The sequence below is a fragment of the Eucyclogobius newberryi genome, unplaced genomic scaffold (genome assembly GCF_026437365.1).
Source record: "Eucyclogobius newberryi isolate DKJ021-1_F unplaced genomic scaffold, fEucNew1.0.hap1 SCAF_22, whole genome shotgun sequence".
Classification (NCBI taxonomy): Eukaryota; Metazoa; Chordata; class Actinopteri; order Gobiiformes; family Gobiidae; genus Eucyclogobius; species Eucyclogobius newberryi.
In genome coordinates, this window is record NW_027315857.1 from 23,097,311 (window position 1) to 23,115,296 (window position 17,986).

The 17,986-nt window shown below is 42.9% G+C and overlaps 1 protein-coding gene across 1 annotated transcript in view; it reads left to right on the plus strand.

Moving 5' to 3' along the window:
- Positions 1-11,359, plus strand: part of LOC140371772 (uncharacterized) — an 11,693-nt gene extending 334 nt beyond the window's left edge. The window contains exons 2-5 of the mRNA XM_072458980.1: positions 3,173-3,682; positions 5,666-5,827; positions 5,953-6,184; positions 7,374-11,359. Coding sequence (XP_072315081.1) covers positions 3,538-3,682; positions 5,666-5,827; positions 5,953-6,184; positions 7,374-9,576 — 2,742 coding nt within the window. The 5' untranslated portion in view covers positions 3,173-3,537 and the 3' untranslated portion in view covers positions 9,577-11,359. The remainder of the gene's footprint in view (positions 1-3,172; positions 3,683-5,665; positions 5,828-5,952; positions 6,185-7,373) is intronic.
- The last annotated feature ends 6,627 nt before the right edge of the window (positions 11,360-17,986 follow it).

Consider the following 17,986-nt stretch of genomic DNA (forward strand, 5'->3'; position numbering starts at 1 on the left):
TTAGGCTTATTATTCCCTCTTGACGCAGACTTCACGCATTGGATATGTGCGTCTGTGCGTCCGCGCTCAGACCCGCTACAGACCTGGTTTAGACCCGGTTTAGTCCCGGTTCAGACCCGGTTCAGACCCGGTTTAGTCCCGGTTTAGTCCCGGTTTAGTCCCGGTCCTGTCGGGGTCGCACCTGTCGCGCACGCGCTCACTGCCAGGTTCAGGTTTTGTCCCTTGCGCCGCAGCTTCGCGCCACAAGAACTTGGCCCAACAACGATGTCGCATTCAACAAATGAGAGAAACAACTACGAGAAAAACAACTACGAGAAAAGGAGAGAAACAGAAACAACAAATGACAGAAACAACTATAAAAAAAAAACGACAGAAACAACAAAGGACAAACAACAGAAACAATAAACGACAGAAACAACAAAGGACAAACAACAGAAACAATAAACAACAGAAACAACAAAGGACAAACAACAGAAACAATAAACAACAGAAACAACAAAGGACAAACAACAGAAACAATAAACAACAGAAACAACAAAGGACAAACAACAGAAACAACAAAGGACAAACAACAGAAACAATAAACAACAGAAACAACAAAGGACAAACAACAGAAACAACAAAGGACAAACAACAGAAACAATAAACAACAGAAACAACAAAGGACAAACAACAGAAACAACAAAGGACAAACAACAGAAACAACAAACAACAGAAACAACAAAGGACAAACAACAGAAACAACAAAGGACAAACAACAGAAACAATAAACGACAGAAACAACAAAGGACAAACAACAGAAACAACAAAGGACAAACAACAGAAACAATAAACAACAGAAACAACAAAGGACAAACAACAGAAACAATAAACAACAGAAACAACAAAGGACAAACAACAGAAACAATAAACAACAAAGGACAAACAACAGAAACAACAAAGGACAAACAACAGAAACAATAAACAACAGAAACAACAAAGGACAAACAACAGAAACAACAAAGGACAAACAACAGAAACAACAAACAACAGAAACAACTGTCAACTTTTTTTGTACAACAAAAATAAATGAAAAAAAAAACATTAAAATTGTTGTGATATGACAAGTCTTCTCAAGAAATGTTTAAAGTAAAGTAAAGCGCAGCATAACTACCATTGTGTTTGATACAATATCATACAAATATACAAGTACCGTGAGATTTGCATAATGTTATTACAATGTTATTACATAAATAGTGATGATGTTAGCCTAGCTTCAGTTCCTGTTGTTTATCTGGTTTTCTTCTCTGAGATGTAAATAGTTGTAGACTTTTATATTTGTTATAAGACGAGCATGGTCTCCACAGATCTGACCTGTAACTTGGCCTGATGGCGTCACCTGCTGTAGTTGTGCTCCAGGTTATGAAAGGTCTTATCTTGGATTTCAATAGGTTTAGCGTTAATTCAGTCCAGTTTTAGTCCTGGTTTAGTCCTTGTTTGGTCCAGTTTTATGACACTGTGCAGGCGAGCTGGCCCCTGCGCAGGCGAGCTGGCCCCTGTCTTCACTGGCATTTTAAACACCTACTGGAGTCATGCCATGTCCCAGCTTCAAGTCGTCCATCATCGTCCCTGTCCCCAAGAAGCCCCGGATCACTGGACTTAATGACAACAGACCTGTGACGCTGACGTCTGTCATGAAGTCATTTGAGCGCCTGGTCCTCCCCCACCTCAAGTCCCTCACCTCCCCCCTGCTGGACCCCCTGCTGGACCCCCTGCTGGACCCCCTGTTGGACCCCCTGTTGGACCCCCCGCTGGACCCCCTGCTGGACCCCCTGCTGGACCCCCTGCTGAACCCCCCTGCTGGACCCCCTGTTGGACCCCCTGCTGGACCCCCTGCTGAACCCCCCCGCTGGACCCCCCGCTGGACCCCCTGCTGGACCCCCTGCTGGACCCCCTGCTGGACCCCCTGCAGGACCCCCTGCAGTTCGCCTACAGAGCCAAAATGTCTGTGGACGACACCATCAACCTGGCTCTCCACTTCACCTGCAGCACCTGGACTCCCCGGGAACCTACACCAGGATCCTATTTGTGGACTTCAGGAAAGTCACAGCCCCCCCCTCACCATCTCAGACTCCCCCATCATCATTGTGGACTCCCTCCACCTCCTCTGCACCACCATCACCAGGACCTCAAGTGGGAGGAGCCACCATCAGCTCCTCATTAAGAAGGCCCAGCAGAGGATGTACTTCCTGCAGCAGCTGAGGAAAGACAAGCTGCCAGAGGAGATGCTGGTGCAGTTCTACACGGCCATCATCGAGTCCATCCTCACCTCCTCCATCACCTCCTCCATCCTCACCTCCTCCATCACCTCCTCCATCACCTCCTCCATCCTCACCTCCTCCATCACCTCCTCCATCCTCACCTCCTCCATCACCTCCTCCATCACCTCCTCCATCACCGTGTGGTACGCTGGAGCCACAGCCAGGAACAAACACAGACTACAGCGCCCTCTGCTGGGAAGGTGTTCGGCTGCAGACTTCCATCTCTGCAGGACCTGGACGTCTCCAGGACTCTGGGACGAGCAGGTCGGATCACAGCCGAGCCACTCCCCTCAGGCAGGAGGCCACTCCCCTCAGGCAGGAGGCCACTCCCCTCAGGCAGGAGGCCACTCCCCTCAAGCAGGAGGCCACTCCCCTCAGGCATCCGGACCAGAACCTCCCGTCACAAGAACAGTTTCTTTCCCTCTGCCGTTGAACACTTCTTAAACACTGTCACTTTAACCATAATTTAATCACTCTGTTCACGTTCTGCACGACATATGTCAATAACTGTAAATGTTGTGTACATAGTAAGCCTATTATTATTTTGATTCTATAGCAGATTTAAATTGTTTTTCTTTAATGCATGTTCTTTTTTTATTTTATATTGGTTGTTTTATCGTTGTTTTATGTTGCAACAAATCAAAACAACAAGTTCCTTTGTTTCTGAATTCTGTTCATTGACAATAAACCTTTTCTCATTCTGATTCTGATTCTTGGTTAAGTCTTAGTTTAAAAAAACAAAAAAAACATTCTTTGTTTTATTCCTTCTTCCTAAATCTTTGCTGTTGGTGCTGAATCTCAATCAGGACCGTGGCAAAGAGTGTCATTGTGCTCCACTTTTATCAATAAAGCTTTGTGTTTGTTTTTTGCAGTTGGCGTGCGTCCTGCCTCTCGCCACCAGCTGCAGACGTCATCCAGCCCACACAGAACCGGCCCAGTTAGACCTGGTTTGGTCTTGATTTGGACCTAGTTTAGACCTGGTTTATCTCCAGTCAGCTGTTCAGTCTTTTATTTTACACCTTATTGACTTATTTGTCCCACTAAAATACTTTAAACCATAATTAAAGGCGAGGATCTGTAAGTGTTTACAGTTTTAAAGCCTTGCTATCGGTTTACGTCTCTTGGACAAACAGCGGAGGCCGACTTGGGGCCTTCGACGGGCCCGTTGGCTCTTGCGGTGGCGCGGGAGTAGCCGAAGTCGTGGCGTAGGAGCGGCCGCAGGAGACGCGGGGGTGCGATGGAGTACCACTCCGGTGGTAGCCTGCCCCTGCTGGGGAGACCGCGCTACTGTCCCGGCGCTAACGCTAACGGCGGCTACCTGTGCGAGACGGGACACTGCTGCGGCGAGAGCGGCTGCTGCACCTACTACTACGAGCTCTGGTGTAAGTGTTTTATTCAACTGTTTGAGCTGTTGTGATGATAATGATAATAATGATAATAATAATAATGATTGATAATAATAATGATTGATAATAATAAAATGATAATGATAATAATGATGATAATAATATTAATAATAACTCCCTCCTCAGTACCATTTTCACCAAATTTCAGCTTTTTAGGGCCAACGCCCTGGGAGGAGTTCGTAAAAGTACGACATTTGGAAAAACTCCTGAGTCATGCTTAGCCATTTTTGAACCAATATGGCCGACATTTGGTTGGGTGGACGGTGTTTCCGTAAAAATATTTTTTACTTCTCTTGTCACCATCTACCTCTGCGCCAAATTTCATGATTCTACTATCAGATTTTTTTTTGGTCATTTCCTTTCTCTCAATGCATTTTTGGTACATTTGGGGGCGCTGACGCGCCAATTAAACAACATTTTAGAAAAGGGAAATAGCCAGAATGTAGAGAGGCACAATTTTTAGAGGTGTGCAAATTTTTTTTACTTTTCGTCAATGTTCACTGGGTGAAAAATAGGGGGGTCGGTCCAGAGAAGAAAGAAAGAAAGAAGAAAGAAGAAAGAATAATATTCCGATGCGAAAACAATGTTTCCCATTTTTCAAATATCATAAAGTATACATTTTCGGAAAGCGCTCGCGCTTTCCTACCTCATGGTGTGGGTCCCTGGTCACTGACGGGTACTTTCGTTAATTTTGACACTTTGTGTTTTTAGCCCTCTTTACAGTAATAATGTTAAATGTTTGCATTACATGTTTATATGCACGGAACATGCAAGAGATGGAGGACGTATTTGTGAGCTATTTATTTCGCGGTCGTCATCCCCATATAAAGCGCTTGTTTAGTGCGCACTTTTGCAAGGGCTTTGCCCGTTTACAACGGTAATGTTCCATTTTCCTACTACTAATTAGCACGGCCTTACGTAACTAATAGGCCTCTCGCCATCATGTGGCGCTCGGGCCTAATAATGATGATAATAGTAATGATAATGATAATAGTGATGATAATGATAATAATAATGATGATAATAGTGATGATAATGATAATAATGATAATAGTGATGATAATGATAATAATAATGATAATAGTGATGATAATGATAATAATAATAATGATGATAATAGTGATGATAATGATAATAATAATGATGATAATAGTGATGATAATGATAATAATAATGATAATAGTGATGATAATGAGAATAATAATGATGATAATAGTAATGATAATGATAATAATAATGATGATAATAGTAATGATAATGATAATAATAATGATGATAATAGTGATAATAATGATAATAATAATGATGATAATAGTAATGATAATAATAATGATAATAGTAATGATAATGATGATAATAGTGATAATAATGATAATAATAATGATGATAATATTGTGGATAATGATAATGATAATGTTAATAATAATAGCCATTTTCTCAAAGACAATTTAATGGCAGATGATCACATTTTATATTTTACTTTTATGCCACAAATAACAATAAGAACCATTCTCATTCACTCGTCATGTGCAGATCGATGCCAAATATTAAAGTATTGATTCTCCCGCTAAAATATTGATACTCCACACTTCAAACTGGGGCGGAGCCAAGATGATGATGACGCCACGTTGAAATTCATTAAAGTAAATTAATTTTTAAACACAAATGTCCTTGTTATTGGAACAATATTGCAACATTATCCATGGTATTATTGGATCAAAACAGAGATCACTCACTGGTCATCACTCACACGCCAGATAAAAATGACACGAGCAAGTGCCTTGCCCAAAGACACAAGGACAGTTTGACAATGAGCTCTTCATTCCTCCTGCTGAGAATGAAGGCTTTTAATCATAAATATTTTTCCTGGTATTTTTTTTTTTTTTTAATTTTTTTTTCTTTTTTTTTTTTTCTTTTTTCTTTTCTTTTTTGATTCATATTTAGTCTCTCTCCCCTCAGGGTTCTGGCTGCTTTGGACCGTCCTGATCCTGTTCAGCTGCTGCTGCGCTTATCGACATCGCCGAGCCAAACTGAGGGTCCAGCAGCAGCAGAGGCAGAGGGACATCAGCCTGCTGGCCTATCAGGGAGCCTCGTCCTTCCCCTCCTCCATGCTGGACCTGAGTGAGGACCAGGACTGGACCGGGACGAGACCGGGACGAGACCGGGACGAGACCGGGACGAGACCGGGACTAAACCGGGACTAAACCGGGACTAAACCAGGACTAACCTTGTCTCGCCCTCGTCAGGTTTCTTGGCGTCGCTGAAGTTGCCGTCTTACGAGGAGGTGGCGGCGCAGCCCTCGACTCCTCCCCCTCCGTACAGCTCCGTGTTCACCGCTCCGCGATACCCGCAGCCCCCCCGCACCGCGGACCCTCACCTGCTCACGCATCACCCGGGGGCCCAGCACCCAGGGGCCCTGCTGCACCGGCCCCTGCAGCCCCTGAGCGACGGGCCGTCCTCGCTCAGCTCCGACAACAGGTAAGACCCCTGCAAAAAGTAATAAATGTCACATGGAGGTAATCAATAAGACGAAGAACTATAATTATCAGTATATTTATTATTGTATTGTTTATATTGTGTCATATTGTGTCATATTTTTTATATTGTGTCATATTGTGTCATATTGTGTCATATTTTTTATATTGTGTCATATTGTGTCATATTGTGTCATATTTTTTATATTGTGTCATATTGTGTCATATTGTGTCATATTGTGTCATATTGTGTCATAATGTGTCATAATGTGTCATAATGTGTCATAATGTGTCATAATGTGTCATAATGTGTCATAATGTGTCATATTGTGTCATATTGTGTCATATTGTGTCATAATGTGTCATAATGTGTCATATTGTGTCATATTGTGTCATATTGTGTCATATTGTGTTATAATGTGTCATAATGTGTCATATTGTGTCATATTGTGTCATAATGTGTCATAATGTGTCATAATGTGTCATAATGTGTCATAATGTGTCATAATGTGTCATTATGTGTCATTATGTGTCATTATGTGTCATTATGTGTCATTATGTGTCATTATGTGTCATTATGTGTCATTATGTGTCATTATGTGTCATTATGTGTCATTATGTGTCATTATGTGTCATTATGTGTCATTATGTGTCATTATGTGTCATTATGTGTCATTATGTGTCATTATGACACATTATGACACATTATGTGTCATTATGTGTCATTATGTGTCATTATGTGTCATTATGTGTCATTATGTGTCATAATGTGTCATAATGTGTCATAATGTGTCATAATGTGTCATAATGTGTCATAATGTGTCATAATGTGTCATAATGTGTCATAATGTGTCATAATGTGTCATAATGTGTCATAATGTGTCATTATGTGTCATTATGTGTCATTATGTGTCATTATGTGTCATTATGTGTCATTATGTGTCATTATGTGTCATTATGTGTCATTATGTGTCATTATGTGTCATTATGTGTCATTATGTGTCATTATGTGTCATTATGTGTCATTATGTGTCATTATGTGTCATTATGTGTCATTATGTGTCATTATGTGTCATTATGTGTCATTATGTGTCATTATGTGTCATTATGTGTCATTATGTGTCATTATGTGTCATAATGTGTCATATTGTGTCATAATGTCAACATCATGCGTTTTTTTTCTCTGCCTTTAGCTCCAGCTGCTCCTGTGACTCCTGCTGTCCGTCCTCTCCCTGTAGCTCCTCCCTCTCCGCGCCCGTCACCTACGAGACAGACACGAGCCACACCTCCACGCCCAGCGAGGCCACGCCCCTCACCCTGGACTCCGTCACCATGGAGACGATCAGCGCGGCCGCCTCGAACCTCGAGCGGGACAAGCGGGACGACTCCGTCGCCGTCTCGATCGAGGGAACACACCTGGCAACCGAGAGCGTCGTCGCCGTCGCTACCGGGTCCGCGTCGCCCTCGGAAGCGATAGCCACGCCCGGTTCGGACGCAACGTTTCCGGTTGGGATCACGCCCCCGATAAAGCAACAGCTGGACGTCAGACTGACCGCGGCCAATCCGACGTCTTGTCCACAGAGCACAGAAAAGTCCAGCTCGCCAACGACTAGCCCTCCAGCTAGCTTGAACCTACCGAGAACTTTTGATAGCACCACCAGCCACAAACAGCCAAGGACTCTTAACCTAATACTGGACTCTATCGGCGGGAATACTGACCGAAACCCAAGTCTGGTCCCGATTTCAAATGTCCAAAAATCAACGCCAGAAACGACTCTCTCCAACACATCTCCGACGAGAACTTTACATTTGTTGGACGCATTTTCCGCTCCCGACAAATCCCCGATTTGCATCGACCCAGTTGCCACAATTTCTCACCGATCTTCTGTCCCTTCACCCCCAAGCCAAGGAATTTCCCATTTTTCCACCGCACCAGCCGGAGAACCTTCACAATCGGACACAAAAGCCTCTAATATCACACGACAGAACGAAGAGGCGACATGTTTCGTCAATGCGCCTAGCGAAACGCCGGAAGCGTCGCGTCCGGCGCCAACGAGCGAAGCCGACGTTTTCGGGTCAGAAACGGTAGCTACGAATGTCGACCAAAAAAGTGAAAACGCAGATACAAGCACTTTACAGAATTCAGGTCTTTTGCAAGCGCCCAAGACATCACTCGAACTCACGACGTCTCCGCCAGAGACTTCGGACAAACACAACCGCGACGTTGAATCCGAAGTTACGTCGCGAGCTGCAGCCGCCCGTCCGGTTTCCGAAACGCTACGTGTAACTCAAAAGCCAAGTACAACCGATGTAGATTCACGAATTCAGTCTCCAACGGTTAGCCAAAACCGAGGAATCGCCACAACCTTACAAGAACCTGCGAGCGAGTGCGTTTCCATAGCGATGCCAGATCACCCGAACTTGGACCGTCCAGTTTTGTCATTAGCCGTTGCCACGAAAGAACCGAGTTGCCACAAAAACACAGCATCGAGTTTGCATTTTTACAAAGACGGCCCGGGTTTGAACACGGACTTCGCCTCTTGGACGACGTTTGATAGAAAAACTGTGGATTTGTCCTCAACAAACTCGGCGGACGAGAAAACGCTGTCCAAATCCCTCCCGACGGAATCTGCTCTGAGTTTAGGTGTGCCTCAGTCGCAGAGCCTTAATCTGGAACGTCCCTTTGCGATTTCGCCGACGGAAAGCGGGAATTCCCGTTCGCCCGACGCCCGTTCGTTCTTCCCCGCGATCACGATCCGAGCGGACCCCCCGTCGTTCGCGGCCTCGCCCTCGTCGCCCTGCTCCATCCCGTCGCCGTCCCCGCTCTCGCCGCCGCCGGTCTCCATGCTGCTGCTGGACCCGCTGGCCGCGCTCCACCCGTCCGAGCGGAGCGCCGCCTCGTCGGGCCACGCCTCCTCGCTCTCGCCGTCGCCGCGGAACACGCAGTCGCCACCCAAGCAGACCCTCTTCTCGCCGTGCGTGGACATCTTCGAGCCCGTCGACCCCGACTGGGACGACGAGGAGTCCGAGGGGCCGGCGGACGAGGAGTACTGCGAGGACAGCGACGTGGCGGCGGACGAGAGCCAGTACCGCCACCGGAGGCTGACGGGGGACTCCGGTATCGAGGTGTGCCGCTGCCGAGTCGAGGACGAAGACGACGAGGACGACGACGTGGACGACGAGAAGGAGGAGCTGAAGCAAGATGGCGGCAAAGACGGGGCGGAAATAAAGTCGTTGGCGGGCGGTCCGGAGCTTCACGACAGCGTGGATTGTCCCGTGAGGAGCCAGAAGGGCGGCGGCGGCGGCACGGCGGCGGCGGAGGACATTAATTTGCGTAACACCGAAGCGACGCACGGCTCGGACGAGAGCGCGGCGATTCCTGTTGAAACCGCGTGATCGGCAAAAAGAAACGGGACGCGCGGCGATCGTAAACGAGGGGATCTGTCTTCACGCAGTCGATGGAGAAACAACAATCTCGAATAAACGAGCTGGATTACACTTTTTATCTTGATTTGAGTGCGTTTTAGATTGAAATGAGAACAAAATAAAGAGTGTTGGTCTTAAAATTGGGACAAAAAGACAAAATCCAGCCTTGAGTCTAACATTTAGTCGAGTTTGACCAGTCACCTCACTTAAATGTGTTAGAAAAAGATCTACTTGAATCACGATAATTGGTTTAATTCAAAACGATGTATTTATTTGATATTGTTGTTCGTAGAGATCATTTGCTCTGCCGTATTTGCTTCTTTTCTTTCGGGTTGGGCCAAACGTACTTTAGCGTCACGTGCGTTTTTACCGAACGTGAACATTAAAGTATGAAGTATTCTGGATTTCCGGTTGGACAAAAGGTGTGACGAGACGCAAATACCACAACTTTTAAGACCAAGTTCAGGGAAAAGAAAAGAAGTAACTGTCAAACTTGTCACTTTCTAGGTTCTAATTAGCACGGCCTCAAAACGAATCCCCAAACGAACCGCCACAGATTAAAAACACGTAATTTAAGTTAAAACGACACAACGCTAAGACAAAATTTGAAAACCAATTTCGTGAAATCTGGTTGGCTGAGAGATCTCGTCGCACCTTGAGTTTAAAACGCTTAAAATTTTCGCCATTTCGTTAAAAAATTCAGTCGTTCTTTACAGTTTTATCGCAAAAACACATATTTTTCAAGTTTTCAAGCGTCGCCACAGAATGCTCACAGAATTATCCGATCAAAAATGACAAATTGGTGCGTAGCGTTGACCTTCGACGTGATTATTTTCTGCCGCCGAGTTGAGAACAGTCCGCGTCTGTTCAAAACGTCGGTATTTGCGAGCGCGGCGAGCGCGTAGGCGGCGACCGACACCGGCGTCATTGTTCCCGTCGGAATTGAGAAGCACAAAGGAATTCTGACGCGTAAAACGGGCAAAAAGGCGACGTTTAAGCAACATTTCCCGCGTTTTTAAACCTCTCGTTCGTGTTCGGGTTTTCTAAAGAATCTGGAGTAAAAAGACAGATTTTTTGCGGTAAAATCTGCTCAAAATTGCAGATGTTTTCGCCCGGTTTACAGTTAATGTCCGCCTAGTTACAGGGCCGATCCGCACGCAACAAAAACTGGCACAAAGTGAGAAGAATGTTAGTTTTTTTTGTTGGTTTTGTTTTTGAAAGTTATTGAAGTAATGGCTCCTGTCCATCAAATTCAGCGAACGCGACCACAAGTTGAAATATGATTAAATAGATTTTCTGCGGATATTTTCTGACGAATGATATATTTTGTGATGTACCAGAACTTGGGAGGATTCTGAAGAGCGAAGAGCAATATTTTTCATCAGCAAATGTGTAAATAAAGAGATGGTTATGGTTCATGTGGACGGAAACGAGTGACATTGTGGTTTAAAACAAATATACGGTGCCCTCCACTGCGTCGGTTCCACTGACAAATAAAACTAAGACAAAGATATTACTCTGGATTTAAAATGCTGATCTTATGATACAACAAAAATAACATTTTTTTAAAAAAAAATTGTAAATTAGTTAATTCTTTGAGGACATATTTCAGGGGTTTTCTTTTATCATACATTCATTTTTTTGTGAATTTTCCTCATGGTTACTTTTTAATGTCCTTGGTTCCCAACAAAAATGAATTTATTTTATTTTTTCATTTTTGTAATCACTATGAATTTCGATTTGCAAATTTTTTAAGGACATATTTCAGGGATTTCATTTTAATTATATACATGTTTTTGTGAATTTTCCTCATGGTTACTTTATTATTTTTTTAGTTCATGTTATGTCCCTGGTCCCCCCCAAAAATGAACATATTTTATTGAATTTTTTCATTTTTGTAATCACTATGAATTTCAATTAGCACATTTTAAGCAAATTTGTTAGGATTTTTTTTGTATCATATATGATTTTTTGTGAATTTTCCTCATGGTTACTTTATATTATTTTAGTTCTTGTTATGTCCCTGGTCCTCAACACAAATTAACTTATTTTATTTTTTCATTTTTGTCATCACTATGATCAATTCAATTAGCATTTTTTTACGGACATATTTCAGTGATTTATTTTATTAGGTATGATTTTTTTTTTTGAATTTTTCTCATGGTCACTTTATTTTTTTTTAGTTCTTATATCCCTGGTTCCCAACAAAAAATAACATATTTTATTTTCATTTTTGTGATCACTATGAATTTCAATTAGCACATTTTTTAAGGACATATTTCAGGGATTAAAAAAAAAAAAAGATGTATGAATTTTTTTGTGAATTTTCCTCATGGTTACTTTTGTAGTTCTTATGTCCCTGGTTAAATTTAGTTTAGACCTTTGTTCAGTCCCTCTTTTGGACCCTGGATTTAGCCCTGGTTTAGTCCCCGCTTATGCTTATGTTTATTCATGTTTATTGAGTTTTGAGTGAGATTTGTTCAGTGAATCCGAAATCCCCGGACGGCGCCGCATGTCGAAAACGAGCCACAATGTCCGATATCGCCGAGGTTCCTGCGGCTCGTTAGCCCGGGTTCCAGTTCACCGCGTTTGAAAGAACTCTCTGTGATCCGATTTTAAACCCTGTGTTCATGCTGCATCGCTACAACTCATTCTCCTCCGGAGGCTTTCCACGGACCCGGAAAACGGAACCAGAAAGTTGACAAAAACGGGGAAAATTTCTGACGGGATTTACGCGCAGAATTTGCACCGAAATCCGCTCGATTTTTTTTAATTTTTGTTTTGTTTGACGGCACATTTCAGCGAATTGTCAGAATTCAAACAACAACGAGGACTGGACTCTTTTTTTTTTTTTTTTTTTTTTTTTTTTTTCTTCTTTTTTTTTGGTATCATGTCTGTCACGTTTCGAGCCGAGCGAAACGTGTCGTTGACGGGGAAACGTTATCGGGGGAACCCTGGTGGTGTCGAGCGGAACTGCGCAGTCGGTGTCGTGCTTTTCTCGTCGTGGTTTTTGATGATATTACGTGCCATTTTTAACGCGATGCTGTTAAACTCTTTAGCGTTTGGATTGGAGTGGTGTTTAAAGGGGAATCCACACGTTTGACAGCTCTGAACCTGACTTTATCCAGCGTAAAAACACAATATACAGCGTAAAAACAGAATATACAGCGTAAAAACAGTATATAAACATAATATACAGCGTAAAAACAGAATATACAGCGTAAAAACAGAATATAAACATAATATACAGCGTAAAAACAGAATATCCAGCGTAAAAACATAGTATCCAGCGTAAAAACAGTATATAAACATAATATACAGCGTAAAAACATAATATCCAGCGTAAAAACAATATAAACATAATAGCCAATGAAAATAATTCTCAATGTGAATTTGAACAGCTTGAGTTTAGACAAATTTTATTATTATTATTAAATTACATTTTTGACTTAAAATTAAGTGCCAATGATGGAATTATTATTTTTATTAAGTGTTTTTAATTTTTTTGTGTTTTTATGTTGCCAGACATTAAAGGGACCTATGCCAGATATTAAAGGGGACATATTTCAGATATCAAAGGGGACGTATGCCAGATATTAAAGTTTTTTTTGTTTTTTTTTACCTAATTAAGAATTTTAATTAAATTTTGGATTTTGCAAACGCATCGGGTAAAAATTTGTTTTTATTCAAATTTAACTGTAATTCACTCAAAGTAAATTTAACTTTGAACGCAGGTGACGAGCTGTTAAATTTGGGGATTTTTTCTTTGACTTTTGGTTTGATTTTTTACTTTTGACAGTATTCTTTGAATGGGCGGATGACACCAACAAATTGTCCATCAACGAATGTCCCATTTTTTAAAAAACAAAAATTTGTGTGATTTTTTTTTTTCCCTTTGGTTTTTTTTACCGATATACTGTAAAAATCTGTGGAATTTCTCCTTAAAATCCGAATTCTGTTGATTTGAGGTGCACTTTAGATTAGCAATGGTGTGTTTTTTGAAAAGCCACTAATTATCGAGCTTGTGTTTACTTAAACTAGACGAAGCACTGTAAAAAAAACAAAAACAAAAAAAACATCGAGAAATCTACACTGCAAAAAAGTTGTGTTAATCCGAATTTCGGCTGTTTTCCAATTTAATTTGCTTATTGAACCTAGAATATAATTTGTCTGTATTCTCGTAGTCTTAAACTGAGAGGGGAGGAGTTAAACGTCCGTTGTTGTTACTCAAAACGATAAAAGTTTAACCAATTTGTTCAAAAAGTGGAGCTATTGTAGGCCTAGATTTTTTACTCTTTTGTTTTTTTGCAGGTTAACTTCTCGATTTGTGAATGACTAAAACCAAATCATAGACGGGTTTGAATTTCTTGTGTAAAATGCGGTTCATAATAATAGTAATTATGGTTAAAGGCCCCTGGTTCTGGTGTGGTTCTGTTGGGTCTAAATGAAGAGTGTGTGATACTCAAACCAGCCTGTCGTAACGTGTGACAATATACAAATAAAATGGTAAAACTGAAAAAAAAACGGCCTCACGGGAATGATTTTTTAAATATTTTTTTGTTTGGTTAAAATCTGATTGAAAATTAAGAAACGTCCCGATTTCAGAAACGGCGTCCAGATGATTCTCCTTGACGTTGACCACGTGAAGAGAGAGATTACGCCGTCTCCTTTTCTAGAAATTGGTTTTAAAATTTGAAAAAAACATTAAAAAAAACATATATTAGAGGAAACGGATGAATGAATGCGCCTCCTACTGGCCTGAAACGGCAATGACCATTTACCCTGGAACGCCACAGCTGTTGAATACTGCACCGTAAAGAGCCCTTGTTGTGTTTGTTGATGTATTTAAACCATTTATAAAGTGTACTCAAGTGTTAAAAAATGCAATGATCTATAAAATGAATGAGAGTAATTAATAAATATAGCCGCAAGCGGCAATGATCGGCCCTCGCCACGCCGCCGCCACGCCGCAAGAGGAGCCCCAATTGTCCTTTTATTACGCCTACTGCTGAATCTGTGACGCTGTCACATCTTCTCCCCTTTGTTTTACCATCAAAAAGCTATTTTATTTTGAATTCTTGGCAAAATGTGCGGCTTTGCCGCACAGACACCGTGACTCTTTGAATGAAAATGTGGATAACTTTTGATGGTCTTGAAGATGAGTCTCACCAAATTTCAGGTTAATAGGGCTGACGCCCTGGGAGGAGTTTGTGAAAGTCTAAAGTGTAAACATGAAAGGTTTCGGTCATCGTTACGGCAACGCCATAACAATTATGACATGAGTCATTGACTTTTTTGATGGGGATGCTAAAATTGAGTTGTGTGTCAAATTTCATATAATTTCGCAAAACTAAACATTTAACCTCCATATAAAATCTGTAGGGGGCGCTGTGGCGCCAAATGAATTTATTTCACTTCAAGTAGGTTTAGGGCAAAGAGTTTAACAACTGATTCTAATTTGACGCAATTCGGACTTTATCTGCGCAAACGGCAGAAATTTTAAATATGGGAGATTTCTGAAATTCTAGCTACAGTTTGCGGCTTCGCCGCTCAGAGACCGTGAGAGGTATCAATGTAATTTGGATAACTTTTGATGTCCCACTCCTCAGTAGCATTTTCACCAAATTTCAGCTTTTTAGGGCCAACGCCCTGGGAGGAGTTCGTAAAAGTACGACGTTTGGAAAAACTCCGAAGTCATGTTTAGCCATTTTTGAAGCAATATGGCCGACATTTGGTTGGGCGGACGGCATTGCCGTAATAATATTTTTTACTTCTCTTGTCACCATCTACCTCTGCGCCAAATTTCATGATTCTACGATCAGATTTTTTTTGGGTCATTTCCCATCTCTCAATGCATTTTTGGTACATTTGGTGGCGCTGACGCGCCAATTTTTTTTATTTTAGAAAAGGGAAATAGCCAGAATGTAGAGAGGCACGATTTTTAGAGGTGTGCAAATTTTTGTGACTTTTCGTCAATGTTCACTGGGTGAAAAATAGGGGGGTTGGTCCCGAGAAGAAGAAAGAAAGAAAGAAAGAAAGAATAATATTCCGATGCGAAAACAATGTTTCCCATTTTTCAAATATCATAAACTATACATTTTCGGAAAGCGCTCGCGCTTTCCTACCTCATGGTGTGGGTCCCTGGTCACTGACGGGTACTTTCGATAATTTTGAGTGGGCTCCGCCCACTTTGTGTTTTTGGCCCTCTATACAGTAATAATGTTCAATTTTTGCATTACATGCTTATATGCACGGAACATGCAAGAGATGGGGAACGTATTCGTGAGCTACTTAGCGCAAATGAGTGCTTTATATGTAAAGTGCTCGTTTAGTGCGAACTTTTGCACGGGCTTCGCCCGTTTACAACGGTAATGTTCCATTTTCCTACAACTAATTAGTATGCACGGGGCGTGCATGAGTGGAGGAGTGCGTTAGTGAGTGTTTGGAAGTGGGCGAGCGCTTCGCGCTCGATTTCGTGCGCACTACGTGCGCACTTTCGCAGCCGTGCTTCGCACGGCCTTACGAGATTAATAGGCCTCTCGCCAGCTTGTGGCGCTCGGGCCTAATAATAAGAATTAGAGTTTGAGACTTTTGATTCTGAAATAGTCACTTAACACCACAGACCCTGGTCTACGAGAGGACTGGACCGGGACTGGACCAGGACTGGACCTGGACTGGACCTGGACCTGGACTGGACCTGGACTGGACCGGGACTGGACCGGGACTGGACCGGGACTGGACCTGGACTGGACCGGGGACTAGGCCAGGACTGACCCAGGCCTGGACCTGGTCTCTTTTTGGTCCTTGGTCTGAGGTTGTTCTGTTCGGACTCTTGATAACACGAAGGCCGCGACACTGACCCTGAGGGAGAGGGAAAAACATCATGTCCTAAACCTGGATCCGGTCTAAAGACGGACTAAACCTGGATCCGGTCTAAAGACGGACTAAACCTGGATCCGGTCTAAAGAAGGACTAAACCTGGATCCGGTCTAAAGAAGGACTAAACCTGGATCTGGTCTAAAGACGGACTAAACCTGGATCCGGTCTAAAGAAGGACTAAACCTGGATCTGGTCTAAAGACGGACTAAACCTGGATCCGGTCTAAAGACGGACTAAACCTGGATCCGGTCTAAAGAAGGACTAAACCTGGATCCGGTCTAAAGACGGACTAAACCTGGATCCGGTCTAAAGACGGACTAAACCTGGATCCGGTCTAAAGACGGACTAAACCTGGATCCGGTCTAAAGACGGACTAAACCTGGATCCGGTCTAAAGACGGACTAAACCTGGATCCGGTCTAAAGACGGACTAAACCTGGATCCGGTCTAAAGAAGGACTAAACCTGGATCCGGTCTAAAGACGGACTAAACCTGGATCTGGTCTAAAGACGGACTAAACCTGGATCCGGTCTAAAGACGGACTAAACCTGGATCTGGTCTAAAGACGGACTAAACCTGGATCCGGTCTAAAGACGGACTAAACCTGGATCTGGTCTAAAGACGGACTAAACCTGGATCCGGTCTAAAGACGGACTAAACCTGGATCCGGTCTAAAGACGGACTAAACCTGGATCCGGTCTAAAGACGGACTAAACCTGGATCTGGTCTAAAGACGGACTAAACCTGGATCCGGTCTAAAGACGGACTAAACCTGGATCCGGTCTAAAGACGGACTAAACCTGGATCCGGTCTAAAGACGGACTAAACCTGGATCCGGTCTAAAGACGGACTAAACCTGGATCCGGTCTAAAGACGGACTAAACCTGGATCCGGTCTAAAGAAGGACTAAACCTGGATCCGGTCTAAAGACGGACTAAACCTGGATCCGGTCTAAAGACGGACTAAACCTGGATCCGGTCTAAAGACGGACTAAACCTGGATCCGGTCTAAAGACGGACTAAACCTGGATCCGGTCTAAAGACGGACTAAACCTGGATCCGGTCTAAAGACGGACTAAACCTGGATCCGGTCTAAAGACGGACTAAACCTGGATCCGGTCTAAAGACGGACTAAACCCGGTGCAAATATTCACTATAGTTTTCATTTAAAGCAATGCCACGAAATTAAATCATAAAAGAGCAAATGTACCAATAAATAAAAGATAAAATCATTAAAGTAATAAAAACAAAAGAAGAAGAAAAAAGACAAAACAGCTCACACAGTGTTAAAAGTAATAAAAGTCAGTAAATGCACCTCCCCGTGACCTCTCTCTCTCCTGTACATAAAGCCTCGCACGCCCGCTCTCGCTCTTCACTTCCATCATGCTGTCGCTCTCCTCCTGCTCCACCTCCTCCACCTCCTCCACCTCCTCCTCCTCCACCTCCTCCACCGCGCTCCTCTACGTCTCCATCATCGTGGGTTTGGCGCTGGTCGTTCTGGCT